General features: G+C 33.5%; 1 protein-coding gene across 1 annotated transcript; it reads left to right on the forward strand.

The window, feature by feature from the left end:
* The first annotated feature begins 2,289 nt into the window (after nucleotides 1–2,289).
* On the forward strand, nucleotides 2,290–13,586 carry LOC134253939 (uncharacterized). Its single transcript, XM_062736515.1, has 8 exons — nucleotides 2,290–5,762; nucleotides 6,706–6,900; nucleotides 7,057–7,266; nucleotides 8,566–8,766; nucleotides 9,781–10,130; nucleotides 12,065–12,161; nucleotides 12,273–12,352; nucleotides 13,193–13,586. Exons 1-8 carry the CDS (start codon nucleotides 2,774–2,776, stop codon nucleotides 13,235–13,237), a joined length of 4,167 nt encoding a protein of 1,388 aa, XP_062592499.1. The 5' UTR covers nucleotides 2,290–2,773; the 3' UTR covers nucleotides 13,238–13,586.
* Nucleotides 13,587–16,473: the final 2,887 nt, after the last annotated feature.

Here is a 16,473-nt window from a genome sequence, read left to right on the forward strand (position 1 = left end):
ACTTATTTATTTATAGATCATAACCAAAATCTGTAATTTAAAGAATATCTATTTAGTCTGTTTATTTTTTTTATTTAATAATATTTTACACTTTGTAAAACTAAACATGTAGCCAATGACTTCCATTTTTTACTTGAATGTTATTTTACACTTTGTAAAACTAAACATGTTCATGTAGCCAGCGAATTCCATTATATACTTGTGCTGCATTGTCAAACCTTCGGGAAAAAAATGAACACTATACTTAATTAACTAGACCAAATATACAATGTACTTAAATTTCCTCACCTGATAATAAAACAAGAAGCTTAGAAATTAAAAAATGTTTAAATTCAAAATGCACGATTAATTCTGTCCCCCAATTATTTTTTTCCTCATTTATACTATTATTCCATGTAATATATGTTTTAAATGTTTTTTTCTTGTTTTTTTTTTTCGTCCTCCTTCATTTTCATTTTCACATCATGACAAACACATGTAGTGTCGTCACAATCACGGATTATTTATATATCTTGAACGTCATGGAACAAATAAAACAGTATTTAACTTCATGTTCGATACAAAAATGGAACAAATAAAACTTCATGTATGTATACAAAAATCTTCGTAATGATGCATATTGGTCAATTACTGAAATAAAATGTCAGATAAAAATCGCAGAACCTTCCTCATTCCTGTCAAAATATGACCACACTGTGTAAATTTACAACAGGTTCTCCGTTAAAGCGTAACAATTTTCATGTTAGGCTTCACTTTGTTGTCCTAATAAAAGACATTATATAGCTGCCTGGATTGTGTAAAATGGACGGAAATATGGAAATGTCTGGACTTCCACCACCGAATTTATTATTTACTATGATTTTTCAAAAAATCAATTAATTTTATATATAGGGTTAAAATTATACAGCATAACCGCAATTACTTCCACATAATGTTAAATAATAACTTTTGTCTTTTCTTCCTTTGGTATTAATATCGTTTTCATTGTGTTAAAATTGACATTCAGCAAATACAATTTATCATTAAGTCAAATGCTGACTGACGTATTTCATACTAATTGTTAGGTCATTTTTCAGTGTATAGACACTGAATTGCCAACGGATTTTCTCGTTATTTCCTGATCATGACACGGAACACACGACATGTGTGACTGGTCGTCTTGAGATGCTCACTCCTCCATGGCACCTGCTCCCATCTCTGATGCTTTGGAGATCTGTGTTTGCTCTGCTCCTACTTTGTATTATTTACTGAACTTTTTGTGAATGAATACTGTTCGTTATCTCCATATAGTTCGATCATTATAACTAGAGATATTGACTTCTGGATGCACGAAATGTTAACACCCCAGCCCGATCCCGTACGTGTAATCACACGTCTCATTTTTTTTTATAATATGGTGAACCCTAAATATCTGTGTGATCGAAATTAAAAATAGAACGTGCACAATAGCATCATTTAGTTAACTTAGATTCTTTGAAAATATCATTTTTAGTAGAATAGGGGTTATGGATAAGACATTGGTACCCCTAATAAGTATTAATTAATATACGAAAATATCGATCTAAAACATGTACTTGTCTAACCTTTTCATGCATATTACTTACAATATTAAACTCGGTCAAAAATAAACGTGGAGAAAGCATTTTTTTATTTACAGAAAGTCGATTAATTTGACTGCATTGCAATAAAAAAAAATATTGGTATTTAATTTTTTTTTTCCAGCACAACATTTAAAGAATGAGAAGTTCCAACAATATCCATCTTATGGGAAATCCTACAGGAACAAAGGTACACGCAACTATCTGTGGGATATTTACTTAAAAGACATTACTAAATGCCTTCAAACTCAGTAATGATATTTAACTATGATTTTGAAATTCGGCTCTATGAAAATTCTTGAAAAAGATAGAATTGGATATGTTGTATCAATGGTTACAAAGTCACAACCTTGTCAAGATTTACGAATTTGATCACCTACAGGGTAAATAACTGCCCTATATTACGTACACGAGGATGTTTGCTGAATTATGACCTTGTATCGTACCGATGTGTTTAGGTTAAAGGCATTCAAAACATAAAATTTACATATATTCTTGACAAAGGAGACATGTTGTGTATGTTAGCAAAAGGCATGGAAGATTAAATAAAAGCCGAGAAATGAAAGAACTTAAATTATTGCAGCTTTAAAAAAAATTGTTAATCTGGGAGTGACCAGTATTATATAAACACGTGTTTGTGTACCAAGAGACTTGTTATTATTTAGCTATGTGTTTTTTTCTTTCCAGGATATCATCGCTATAAGAAGTATGGCTATGGTCAGAAGAAGAAATATAACTATGGATATAATTTATCTCAAAGCAGTCCAAGAAGACAACCATCATATTCAGTCAGGACAGCGGAAGCAATTTCAAACAAAGTGAAAGTGGCTTCAGCTAAAAATACACTAAGAAAAAGAGCTAACCAGTTCACAAATTTGAAAAGAAAAAGTCAAATACAAAGGAAAGTGATACCATTTTCTCAGAAAAGTATTCAACCTATCAAAAGAGTAATCAAATCGACCTCAAAACGAGGCTATTCTAATAAACAAATCAACAAGAAGATTTCTTTTTCACAGAGGCGGAAACTTGAAAATTCAATTTCAAAAGCAAGAAATCTACACAATCTACAGAAACAAGCCAACACACCATCTGTATCTTCCTCACTTAGAAATGCTGTAAACAAACAGAAGAAAGTTATCCAGAATGCTAAAATTGCCAGATTACCCACAACCAAAATGACATTGCCAAATAAGAAGAGAGAGATTCCTTTGAAAACAAAAATAGTAAAAAATCTTCCCAAATCTACAAAGAACAAATTGCAATCTAATTCAGAGAAATCACACTCGGGAACAAATGTGATTAAACCCAAGATATCAAACCGGGATATTTCAAATGATTTAACGCAGACTTTGATCTCAAATTCCAAAAACTCTAAAAGTGTTGGAAATATACCGATATATTACCTTAACTACGATTTTCAAAATGGTATTGTCGTTAAAATGCCTGTAATATATGAATATCATCTAGTGCTACCTCCTGGAATAGATAGAGCTATTCCACTTCCAAATAGTAAAGGATTTCTAGTGCCTTTTTCTATTTTCGTTCAATCTTCCGGACGTTTCGTCTACAACCCTGCTATACTTCGTCGTCACCCCTCATTACTTTCTCACATTCGTTTGGCCAAGCAACGTGGAATTACACTAGAACCTATTCCACTCAAACGAGACACAAACACTATTCAAGAACTTTCTTCTTTCCTAAATACACGTTCGCATCGCTTCGATGACATCATATTTGAAAATAATATGGCAGCTGACCAGTTACACGGTGTGTTTCCTTTAGAGGGACAAGATCCATCCCCTCGGTTACATTTCCTTGGAAGTGGCCATGGTGCCATTCAAAGCAACGCTCCACATAATGTAGACAAAAAATTCCACTCTTTTGGGAAGGTTCGTGATCAAAACAGTCTTCTAACACTAGAAAAAGGATGGATATTTCCAAATAAGAGAAGACAGATCGGTTTGGTGAATCCCAAGTCTATAACATTCAATTCTTCTTCTAATATTCCCAAGGTACAAAACGGGAAAATAAATCTCCAGCTCCAGAATGTACGGGTACTTTCAAACAGAGATTTCTTAGACAAAAATATTAACATAAGAAAAACCTTCCACCCAAATTGGATTCCAGATCTGGACTTATTTAGAATGTTAACTAATGGCCAGCCTTTGGAAAATCAATTATATCCCAAGTTGGAAAGGAACTTTCAAAAAACGGGTAAAAGCAGCAGTGTGGATCTCCACAATGTACTTTCAACCATTCCATTAGATTCAAAATTTGATCTGAAAACCAACAAACTTGATCGTCCACTGCCAGACATTCCTGGCCCATTATCTTTAAGAAACGCAGCAAACAAACAGAATAAACTTTTACACTTTGCAGGAATTCGAAAAGGACCAGTTGTTTTTCCATCTTCTAGAGTGTTTTCTAATGTTGAAACCAATTCATTAGCCGGGTCCTTACAATCCGATAGCAATGGAATGTTTCCGCAAAATTCAGTTCCTATTCCATCTGGAGGGTTTGTCTTCAACGTATCTAAATCATTAAATAGTTTACCTATTGTAAAAAATGAACCTCAAATTCTTGATCACCAATTACCCAATATAATCATACCAAATGATCCTCCACTTGATCCACAAGAAAAGGTTACCTTAAATTTTAAGGAAATGTCCACTCGAAAGTTATTTCCACAAGAAATGGCCGCAGCCAAGTTGAATCAAAAGCTTCTCAATACATTAGAAGGAAAAGTTGGACTGAGTACACCAGAACTTGTAAATTCAATTCAGCTTTCAAGTACAGGTACATCAAAAACATTGAGCAATGAGATGGACCGAGTTGGTACAAGAGTGCAGTCAGTTGGGGTCATTCGTCCAAGTGCCTCACAAGTCGACACTTTTGTTGGACATATGGGATCAAACACACCAACAAGCTTAGAAACATCATTCGCAGATATTGGTTTAGGTACACCAAAAACAAATGAAAATACTATTGGGAACGTTGGACTGCAAATAAAAGGGTTACCGAATCCATTAGGGCTTGTTGGTTCAGACCTAACCGAAAGAATGCAGAATTCTGTTGGAGTTGGAAGAATACCAGTTTCACGGAATGACCTGAGAGTGTCGGTTCAAGATTCCAAAGTTCAGTTGCCATTCAACCCTAGAATGCAAACTGACCGTGGTCCCTTTAAATTCAGAACATTTTTTAAACTTCCTCCCAGATTTAAAAAGACTGGTTCTAGCTCTAATGGAAACGATGTCATTGGAATTATTAAAAGCAATGCTAAGGTTTATCCGATCCCGATTTTTCCAGGGGCCATCAGTGGAAATATAGGGGAACCAGTTTATCAACAAACAGAGAATGGATTAGATGTATTTAATGGGAACGAATATAGTGCATTCTTGGATCCAACAACCAACCTTCCAGTTGGGTTCACTGTTAAAAAATTTGATTACGAAGTAGGCGGAGTTGTTGATCTGCTTCAAAATAAAAAGCCGAAGACTGTGAATGAAAAGAAAAAAGTCGGTGTGGTGACTAAAGAAAAAACACGAGAAAGGAGTGGAGTACTTAAGCTACTGGACAATAACGCCATTATTGATGAGATAGTGACTGTACTTCGCAGAAAGGGACCTTTGAAACCAAACGAAAATGAGTTAGTAATTCCACCAAAAATTATTGATTCAAAGAGTAGAAACAACATTATAATGTACTTAAAGAACGTGAAGATGAGGAAACATGACAGTGCACCCCAAATGCCTTCAGATTTAATAAAACTCTTGAAAAATCCAGTTTTCGTTCGTTACATAAGGAGAAACAAACCTGTAAAAAGCAACAATACAATGAACATTCCCGAAACCAACAAAGTAGGTTTGATATTTGACAGAATCGATGTATCTAGGGAACCTATTCCGAAGAAAAAGAAAACATTAGCCTCTGGTTCTAGTGCCTCTCCCACCATCAAAAGCAATACGAAAATCATGACTTCTAAATCAAACAAAGCAAAAGCATTCGTCAATACAAAGCAAATGCCTCCAATTGTTCAGAAGGGTACTGCAAAGATAATAAAGAAGGATGAAACCGTGATTTCCTTACCTCCGGTGCCAGTTCTGAAGTTTGATAGCATTTTAGACTTAAAGCAAAGGAAAACACTGAAAATGAATCTGACTAAAGGTAATCCTTTAAGAATTCATGCATTCTTTATCATTTTATCAATGCTTCAATATGTTTTAATGAAAAAAATCGGAAAACGAAAATTCGAAAGATCAGGTGCCATGGAGGAGTGAGAATCCCCTGCCGACCGGTCACACCCGCCGTGTGCTCCTTGTCATAATCGGGAATGAGGGATTTTTTGTTTTTAATTTAAGTGAAAGACCTTATAATTTTTATCTTAAAATACAGTTTGACAAACTGTAATCATGGCAAGTACATTGTAAGAGCAAAATAAATTCCTTTTGGTCATGGAAAATTCGAAAGAAAATAACATTTTCTCGTAAAACAATATACAAATTATACAATTTCAAAAAAAAAATAAATAAATAAAAATAAAAGAAAAATCTAGGGGCGCTACATATGTGCACGTAGGTCTTAAAGGTGTAATTAGGTTTATGTTTATTTATTTGATTTATAAGGCAGTAGGGCACATGAATGTTTCCCAGGTGTATTCATAAAAGTAGAATACAGAGAGGTGTCATTTACAGGCAATTAATACCGAGCTAGTAGAACAATCCTGATTGATATATCATTAAAGGTGACCATAACAATCCTTTCACGTGTTACTTCACAGGAAAATTCAAAAATTACTTTAACTTATAATATTGCGCTATTCATTGGTTACTGTCAAATAAGTTTTTGTAAGCAAGCTGTAGACTTTCTTCGTTGAATGCCATTTTTATCAGACTTTACATTCTAATTGGGTGATGATAGTACAGCAAAGCATATAATCATGCAGTACTTATTACGTATTATACGTATTTAGTAAATAATTTGATTAAAGCAGTTTTTCAAATATATAAATATTAAACTAATACAATTTAATTTCGATTGATATTTAATTTAGGTACAAATATACGTAAGTATACGCATGAAGATGAGACTTTTTTATGGCTCTTTTCAGAATTATGTAGAGGATGTACAATAGATGGAGGGTTGGGATACGCTAACCACCCCAGCCGCTGTGATCGCTTCGTCGTCTGCTACCCGGGGGAAAGCGGGAATGTTGTTCCAATAGAACAGGAATGTGCCTATGGATTGTTCTGGAGTCAAACCGCTTTAACTTGTCGTCTGCCCAAAGATGTGCTTTGTCCTTATGGTGAGTAATGAAGAATGAAATTTATTGAATAAATTGACTTTTTTTCTTAAAGCTAAAGAGAAATTTTCAATTGACTATATACAATTGGAAAATTCAATAAAGTGGAACATCAATGGAAACAATAGCTTTAACTTACTTTGTTTTAAAAATTCAAAGACAAATGCCGCAAAAGTGCCGAAAAACTTCAATATTCCCACGAAGGAAACTGCAAGGCTTTTTGGGAGTGCCGTGACGGATATTCGGTCCCCCAGTGTTGTCCCTCGGGAATGGCCTTCAGGGAGGGGAAGGGATGTGTGAAGAACGTCGGATTTTGCAAAAGCAGGTGCCCAATTGGCGAGAGTGAAATCCAGCCAGTATTCTTACAAGGTAATAATTCATCTTTTTTTACTGGGCGTTATTGGACATTCTGTCAATTTCATTTTCTTGTCCCAGATGAATGACTTGTGTTAACTGTTGTAAAAAATAATTTTATTAAAGCCAAATTGTGATTGTTTGCAATATATCAAGATTTATGTGTCGTTTTTATAAGATTCGCCACGTAGAAATCATGATAACATGAAGATTATGTTTTTCAGGAAATTTTATGATGCCTATTAGGGGTTTGTTACTTAAAAATATTTTATTCATTGAGTGTCAATATATCTATCTACCTGTTTTACGTCTCTCTGTGTAATTATGTCAGTGTTACTAAATATTTAACTGTAACACCCAATTTACAAGTGTATGCAAAACAGGAAATCAACGACCTCAACAGGAATTTAAGAATAAAATCAAAGAATCTGGTATATTGAAATGTGATTACAAATAATGATAAAAGAATAATATTTTATAACATTCAATGCGGAATTCATGTTCTAAACAAAAGTGTGTTTGTCCAATCGCTACTTCTCAGGCTTTTCTGGCGAGCTCGAAAAAACTTCTCGAATGTATTTACATCACCGGATGTTCTAGAAAATGATGTCGCTTCCTATTTAATAAAATATGAGATAGACGGGTTGGAGCTCCATTCTATAGTATATTTAAGTTAATATTATTTATGTTAACGAAAGTTAAGTTTCAAAATTTAGATATAAGAGGTCTCCATAAATGCATTTCAAAGTTTAGCAGAAGGCGGTTGTCATAGACTCCTACGTAACACAATGCGATTGTCGGGAAGACCTGGGAAGTTCCGATTGGTGTTTGTCGTTTTCCTCTTGATCCTAGGATCATGGATATTACGTCATATATATATATTATGTCTGTTGGTTTTTTTTTTTTTAGAAAACTTCTTCTTGCCCTCTCTCGACTCATAATAAAAAATGGGTTATATTGGGGGGGATCGGAATATTTTCTTAAGCAATATTTATTTTTTAAAACTTTTTCAAATTGGAAATCGAAGTTTGTGTCGGAACATTTCAATCTATCAGTCGGGAGGGGACTAAGAGAGGCGATTAAAAATGACCTGAACGTCATAGTTTATAACTAACATAAAAACACAATAATTTCAATCAATAACTTTAATAAAAATGTTAACACATTTCCTGAAAAAAATTATGCAATGCTAAATGGGTTATCTTTTCATGAATTTTAGGATTATGTAAATGCAACACACGATAAAAATGCTCATTGCTGAAAAAATCGTATATTCCATAGTATATTTATTTTCTACATATATTTATATTATAGGTGAATGCGATAAACGTGCAGTTCCAGGAAGTCCGGACAAATTCGAGCGTCATGTATATTTCCAGTCAAACCCAGGTGTTCCCGGGCGGATCCAGCAGGAGTGGATGATCCAGCAATGTTCACCGGGTACCGAGTTTCGGCCCGAGGTCTGTGACTGTCGATCCTCAGAAACGCTTACAAATCTCCTACTTGGAAAACGAGGTATGTGTTTGATGGAATTCAAATTTAAAACACAATGTACAAAGTTATATATATATCTATAAATATGGGTATGGAATTCCTAGAATAAGTGCTTAAACATATTTCATAGTAACTGGAGTGAAAACCTTTTTTCTTTTAACAAAAAAAGATTAGCTGATGCAGTTTCAAGGAATATTTCGCAGGAGCTACATGTGTAGCATAAGGAGATATTTCATGACCACTCGTTGCCATATGCGTACTCATAATCTGCGGTATTCGCCCACGCCTGTGCCCCTCTGTCATTACAGTGAACAGATTATTAGCTTTCATCGGATAGCATATTCTGTTCATCAAAAGTTATTATAGAGCACTATTAAAGATGATGAATTGATGGTAGACCTGTCTGGTTTCACTGTCGTTCCACACACAATATAGCCCGATGCGTGATTCTTTGGTTGCGGTCTTAGTCAGTGTGGTTTTCAGTCCATGCCATTTTTTAGTTCCAAATGAGACCCGAAGCATCCCACACAACTAATATGCATTTTTATGAAACATTTGTATCGTGGAACAGAGTTTATGTGTAAATAAAGATCTTCAAAGTAGTTTTTATTATTAATTCGCCGTAGCTTGACATACTCTGAACAAGAAATGAATTTTTTTGTAAAATTGAGCTATCTGCTCAAAAAATGTTATTAATCAGAAAATACAATTATTATTATGTATACATCGATATACTGAGTACATGTATTAGTTAATATGCCGATACACTGTGCAAAAAATCTTTCTGTGGTATATAAAACAATGTGCGTTATCATAAGTTTGTTTCATTTTCATATGTATTTGATTTATTGAACACAAGAGATTTTAAAAACATAAGTTCATAAAATGAAAATACGCACCTACATGTACTTAGTATGTCCTTTTTAAATCTTGTTATCCTGAAAAATAAATTTAAAAAGTAAATTTTAAAAAAAATACACTTTAGTCTTCGACGTACAGTATTTGAATCAAATTATTTTTTCTGTTATTTTGCAGTTTGTTCCCCTGATGTGTACTTACCGTTCACACACGGCTTGACTGACGAGTCCATTGCCAGAACACACGTCCGTGCCGACAACGTTACCATAACAACCAGCGGCACAGCGTGCTTCAGTGGGCAATCCGTGTTGGCAATGGCCCGGTTTGCCAACATGGACCTTGGTTCATATCTTTACGTAAAAATTCGATATCGGCATGTACTGTCTAACCCAAAGAACGAAGTACTCCTGTACAACGGCGACTGTGAAAGGAAGCCATCTTTGATTCTCGGCAGTACTGTGGATGGGAACTTTGTTTCCGTGTTGTCGACTACTAGAGAGATGCACACAATACGTGTTAAATCCCCGGTAAGTCTGTAAGATTCAACGAATGTACGAATAGTTTTTTTTTAGTTCCAAATTATGCATAAATAGAAACATCTTTTTAGCTTTGAAACTTGTAGAAGGTTTAACGCATGTGGGTGAATTTTTTCCTGATAATAAAACACGTTAACAACTGTTACATGAACTTAGGTTTTTTTCATGCAACGATGAGATACTGATATTTTTGTAAATTACTAGCAGAACTTAATTTTTTTTTTTTTGGTGGATAAAAATTTGAGCATCAATGTTGCTGAAACATTTTCAACGGGGTTTGTTTCTTTAATTTTTTATACACACTTGTTATATTTTTTAAGCAATTACTGCATACAGAAGTCTTTATTTCCACCAGGTTGCTTTATTTTACTTCCTAGTCCCCGTGACGATTTCGTGTAACGTAATGTGTGCATTCATGCATTTCAATAATAATATATTGTACAAGTAGTATGACATTTTGATGTTAAAATAAGTCTTTTTATAGACGTGACCCAATTTCTTCAATGAACAAACCAAGATTATTGTTCTTAAGATTTCTTTCATAAAACTAAGTAAGCAAAATTCCATTATTTTGAATTAATATTTTACATAAATATTTAGCAAGTGGGATTTGTTAGTATTAGATTAAAAAGTTATTGCAGATATAGAATTACTACCTGCTGAACTGTAGCTCTCCGGGGAAAAAAGCAAACCTTTTTTTTCATACAGATTTATAGCTCAGGGATCATGTCTGTAAATACAAAATTCGTGTTACCACTCTTATATGAGATTATGAGAAGGAACAATTATTGAAGTTTCAAACCTATAATTTATGATAATGCATTCCCAATTTTCCGATCCAGAGTTGTTTTCCACTACGCTTCCAAACACCACTCGGAACATCACTCGGCCTTTTCCGTCTAGTCGAGAGAAAAAAGCTCGACTTGACGGAAAAGGCCGAGCTATGTTCTAATTGTTCCAAAACTTGTCAAGAATTTCTTTTCATTTCTTCCAAGAACCTCGAATACCAAACTTCGACAAAGGCTTGTATTAGCGTAGCGGGAACGACAACTCTTGCTAGAAAATTAATAATAGTAAATAATGAAAATTATTTAACACTACGGTCTTGAATATCCTATTCCCAATGTTTTCATGAATGACTGTGTATACATATGATATTTCCAGTACTGAATTTTACCGGTATTTTAAATACGGAAACGCAAAATAAAAACATTATTTACCCGTATTACCATGAGTCGAATTTTATACTTCGTCAGTCATGGATGTAATGTCATTTTGTATCTGAATTCGGATGGCTGGTTTATAGATGCCGGTGCTATCTTAATTCGATCATCAAGGAATTATATAAAGTACTTTGTAATTTGGTTTCATAAGGGGTTCATTTAAAATTTGGATATTAATAACATTTATTTAGTAAAAGTTTACTTTGATGGTTATTAATTAAAACAGGGTAAATTCTTATGAAAATGTTAACACTTATGAAATAAAACATTTTTAGTAAATATAGAGTTAAAATGAGAATTAATTTGCCGTTTCTCTACATTAGTCCTTGCAAAGCTGCAATATTGAAATCAATTTAAATCCTTATATTAACAACATCCACACTTTTAAAGCCAAAATATACAACAAATACACAGCATTTAGAATGTTGCGATATATGTCCTAGATATATGTACATTTAATGAATCTTTTTGTTATGTTATACTAGTAATTGTACGGTGGTCATGAAGTACGGGAGGTGCATAGGGAATAAGACAGTGCATGGAGCTACCGATACAAGTTTCGGAAGTTTTGTTTTATACGTTGCCCAAGGCCCTACTCCAATGCATTTCCCTTTCAAGAAGATCGCCAACAGAACCAATTATACATGCTTTTAATCATTCATTGAAATATATGTAGTTATGTATAGCAATATTTTTTTCTAGATTCCAGCCACAGAGTGGAGAACAGTTACCTTGGTAATAGATAACGGAAGTATTAAAGTGACGTCAGATTCACAGACGTCAGAAAAGAATGCAGTCGGTAAGTCATGAATAAGCTTTTAAACTCTGAGTCTTGATTCATTCTCTATAATTGCAGGCACTGTATATGCAGTAACAGTAAGACATGTTTATATTAAAATGTTTATTGCAGGTGTGGTGGAGCGTGCTCAGTGCGGTATGAAAATCGGATGGGGAGAGGGATACGAACATTTTAATGGCTGCATTGATGACGTAAGCTGACCGATTTATGAAAAAATCACGTACACTGGTACTGTAACGTGCCCTTGAGGGAAGAAAAAGATAACCATTTATGTTCCTTAGTTCTCCGGCCTTACCACTTTTATTATAATATTGATGCTAGTAAATTGAAATGTCACTTAAATTGCTCTTAAATCAAATGGTAGTTTATCTCTGATTATAAATATATCTAGGTCATGACAACCTAAATTTAACATCACATCATACTATATTATCTACAGGTATACAGATCTGTAGGTATCTGGGATATGAAATATACTGTAGTTTTATTTAATCAATTTTCAATCTTAAGAACCCTCTCTACACTGCACACTAAAGAGTTCTGATTCTAAGGTATTTTTCTGCAGTTAGAGTGATCTCCTCTTAGATCTAAATTCTAAAAAATATAAATTTACAACGTATTACTCAATTTATAATTAATTTTAGTAATATTCTGAACATTTTAAAATTCCGAGATAAATTAAATAAACATGTTATTTACGTGTATTTTCTCTATTGAAGTAATTAACAGTGATTTCTATTCAGTGATACTGTGTTGTCTTTGAACATTTTTCCCGGGGGTAAATGCCACGCATCATACTGTGAAAATTAAATAAGCTCAATATTAACTCCTTTATACAATATATTTTTCTTAATGTCCCAATTATATATTTAATATTTGTGAATTAAATCATTTAATTATTTTCAACGATGAAACAATTGATAAACGACAAAATTATCGGTAAGGCCAAACACTCTAGCCGATTTATATCTTCTTTTGTTATATATTATGTTGATATTGCCTTGAGATACATTTTATTCTTTTGTTTACAGTTTACTCTGTACAGATGTAACCCAGACAGACCAATCGGCAGCTAGGACCGCACAGCGTTATTGCCTCAAAGAAATCCATCCCCATCTTTAGTGATACCAAGTGAAATTAAATTTTCAAACATTATTTCATTTTATTGAAATATTATTTATTATATATTGTCAGTATTTTTGTAATGCCTAGCAAATGGTTGGTGGGCTTTTGTGACATAATTATCATGTAACTGCTGTAATATACATGGCGAATTAGAAATACATGAAATGCATCGATTCCATGAAACATCATGAAATTTTATGTTAATATAAAGACAGGAGCCTGAGGAGGTGTGTCATTGAAAAGTGACTTCAGTTTTCACGTGTTTTTTTTTTTAAATAAATAAATAAATGTTTAAATTCATGATTACATCCATTAGTTTTACTCAACAGATGTCTATGCACTTTAAAAATGTATATTATTTACGAGGAAAATAAAAAAAACATGATTTTTAAACACGTTTATTTTGATATTGTCGGTGTTTGGTCATGTTTAACAGCAGTACGGAGTTGCCAAGCGTAAAATGCAACCCTAAACAACAAGCAACAGCAGGAAACAACATGAAAGCATAATATTACATCATATACTCATATAATGGCCGTTCCAGGTATTAAAAGCACATTTGAGGTTGGCTTTGTCCTGTTGTTTAATATGGAGGGCAAAATTTCAGCCAAGTCTGGACCTAAGCCCCAAATGCCTGATAATACTAGTAACATATAGCCTGAATCTAATAAACATTACCCTCACAATATTGAATTCTCCAAGTTAAATTAAATCATCAAAGCTGGATCTGTTATTATAACTTTACTTCCAAGCCCCCCCCCCTTTTTAAACATCAACATGCCCTCTAAAAATGACTTAAATTTAGAAATTAAGGATGGTCGATTGGATAAATGTGAAAAATGATAGACACCTATTATAAATGTTTTGAGATCAATTTTATTGCCACCCCACCCCACCCTTTCTCTTCTTTTGATTTAGGATTTTATTTGTAAAACTAAAGCACGATTACACAAGTGCATAAATAAACCTGACATATGTTGCTTGTAAAACATAAACAAAGCTTCAATACAAATTACGCAACATGTATGCTGACATGGCAAATTTTCAATCCGAGCCAATCGTTTATTTCCACGAAAAGGAATAATTCATCCATGCGCCTAATCATCAAATCAGATATTCGTCGATAATATTTCATGAAACTATTTTAGAAACAAATGTGTTTGAAAGTATAACGTTATTGTTTTAAATTCTGTCAGAGTGCTACAAAATTCGTGTACCTTTCTTTTTAAGATCCTTGGCAAAAAGGGAGAATTTGAGATATTCCTAATTTATATTCTAGCCAACCCAACCCAAATAGCAGCAACAACGTTTTGAATTTCCTCATAAAATAAGCGCATCTACATGCATTCTTTAAATTGATAAATGCCATTATTCGATATACATGCATGTGCTTATAATGTGCTTTAGTGAAACGTATGGGGATAACGAACGAAGATCAAAAGTCCATAAAACAATACGAAATAGGAGCAGAACAAACACGGACCTCCAAAACATCAGAGATGGGATCAGGTGCCATGGAGGATTGGGCATGTCCTGCCGACCGGTCACACTGGTCGTGTGCACCTTCGCTTCCATTATCATGGTATATGCATGTTCACTGATCGGGAAATAACGGGAAAATCCGTCGTCAATTCAGTGACCACGTATAAATAATGGACTAACAGTTAATTAGTATGGAAAACATCAGTCAGCATTTGACTCAATGAAAGGAATCTTTCCACGGTCCAAAACACATGAAACTTACACTGTGTAACATGAACAGCACAGATAATTAACTATTCATTGCTTTTAAAGTGCTCTATTTTACCTTACTTCCGTATTCAGTGAATTTGAAAGATTGATTGAACCACAGTAAAGCATTGCATACATTTTTTATAATGTATACATAAAAAAGTATCAACTTTATTGGTGGCACTTTTATCCTTCACCGACATGTGCACCAGGAATTGGTGTTTATGTAAAAATATGCGTGAGTTACATAAGAAAATATTTTTTTTTTTTACATTTCTATCTGAAGGATGATCGAGAAGGAGAGTAGTTTATATGCTGTGTAATATCCATGTAATTGTGGATAATGAGATAATGTACAGATATACCTGTACTTGTATAAACATTTCTAGATCTAGGATTATAATTCTTAATATTATTAAAAATTATAATCTTAAAAAATGTATTATTTTACGAATGCAAATAACGTGTTTTCCCATATAAGACTCCTGTAATTCGTAGTCATAACATTCAAGGTGAATAGATGCAAGAGTTGATGCATAATTTCAGCATTCCATTCAGTAACTATATAATTTATGAATATAGTTTACTTACATGTATACATAAATATCAAATACATGTACATTTTTTCTTACTATTCTTCATGGATTGCGTGGATTTACGGGTTATAAGAGTATGGGGTTTTTCAATTGATTGAGAAAAACATTAATGAATAGTATTAAGGTTTTTATACTATTTGTTAGACATATAGGTAAAGTGCAGTGCATAAATATGATAAAAGTTAAACTTCAGAACTTCAGAAAGTTTATACTCCTTTGGTTGCCTATGTCTAGACAATTCTTTGGCAATTTATTTGTGTAATTTTGTAAACATGCACTTCATGATAGAAGATACATCGATGATGTTTTAGGAATTCTTATTGGATTTTACTACTAGGTAGTTGGTAAATGTAGCTATTTTTTTCAAATTGTGGTTGGTATGATTAGTTTAAATTTTATAATTTTTACATGAATATTCAAGTCTGATCGCCCGTTCTCTGGTCATATGCAAGATCAGACATACAGGTACACGTTGACTTTAGTTTAAAAAAAAACAAAGGTATCTATATAGGATTGCACATCTAATTATTATTCGCCCGGATCGATGCGTATATTGTTTTTGTCCTGTCTGTTTGTCTGTTTATCTGTTTGTCTGTTGTCAACTTTAACCTTCGCCATAACTTTTGAACCATGAGAGATAGATACTTCATATTTGGTATGCATACTCGAATAATGAAGCTCTTTCAAATGGCACCAAGGTCAACGATCTTGTGACCTTGACTGTGGCCTATATGCTAAAAATAGCTTTTTCGAACTTTCGCCATAACTTTTGAACCATGAGAGGCAGAGATTTCATAATTGATATGCGTACTCCACTAATAAAGCTCTTTCAAATGACATTAAGGTCATGACCATGTGAC

The sequence above is a fragment of the Saccostrea cucullata genome, unplaced genomic scaffold (genome assembly GCF_032062105.1).
Source record: "Saccostrea cucullata isolate Sc308-1 unplaced genomic scaffold, CSIRO_AGI_Scuc_v1 ctg194, whole genome shotgun sequence".
Taxonomy (NCBI): Eukaryota; Metazoa; Mollusca; class Bivalvia; order Ostreida; family Ostreidae; genus Saccostrea; species Saccostrea cuccullata.

Excerpts from the sequence above, each read along its gene's own strand:
- LOC134253939 (XM_062736515.1), top strand. The coding sequence starts at position 2,774 with ATGACATTGCCAAATAAGAAGAGAGAGATTCCTTTGAAAACAAAAATA. Across the intron at positions 5,763-6,705 it reads GAAAATGAATCTGACTAAAG|AATTATGTAGAGGATGTACA; the intron begins GTAATCCTTTAA and ends GGCTCTTTTCAG. Across the intron at positions 10,131-12,064 it reads CAATACGTGTTAAATCCCCG|ATTCCAGCCACAGAGTGGAG; the intron begins GTAAGTCTGTAA and ends ATTTTTTTCTAG.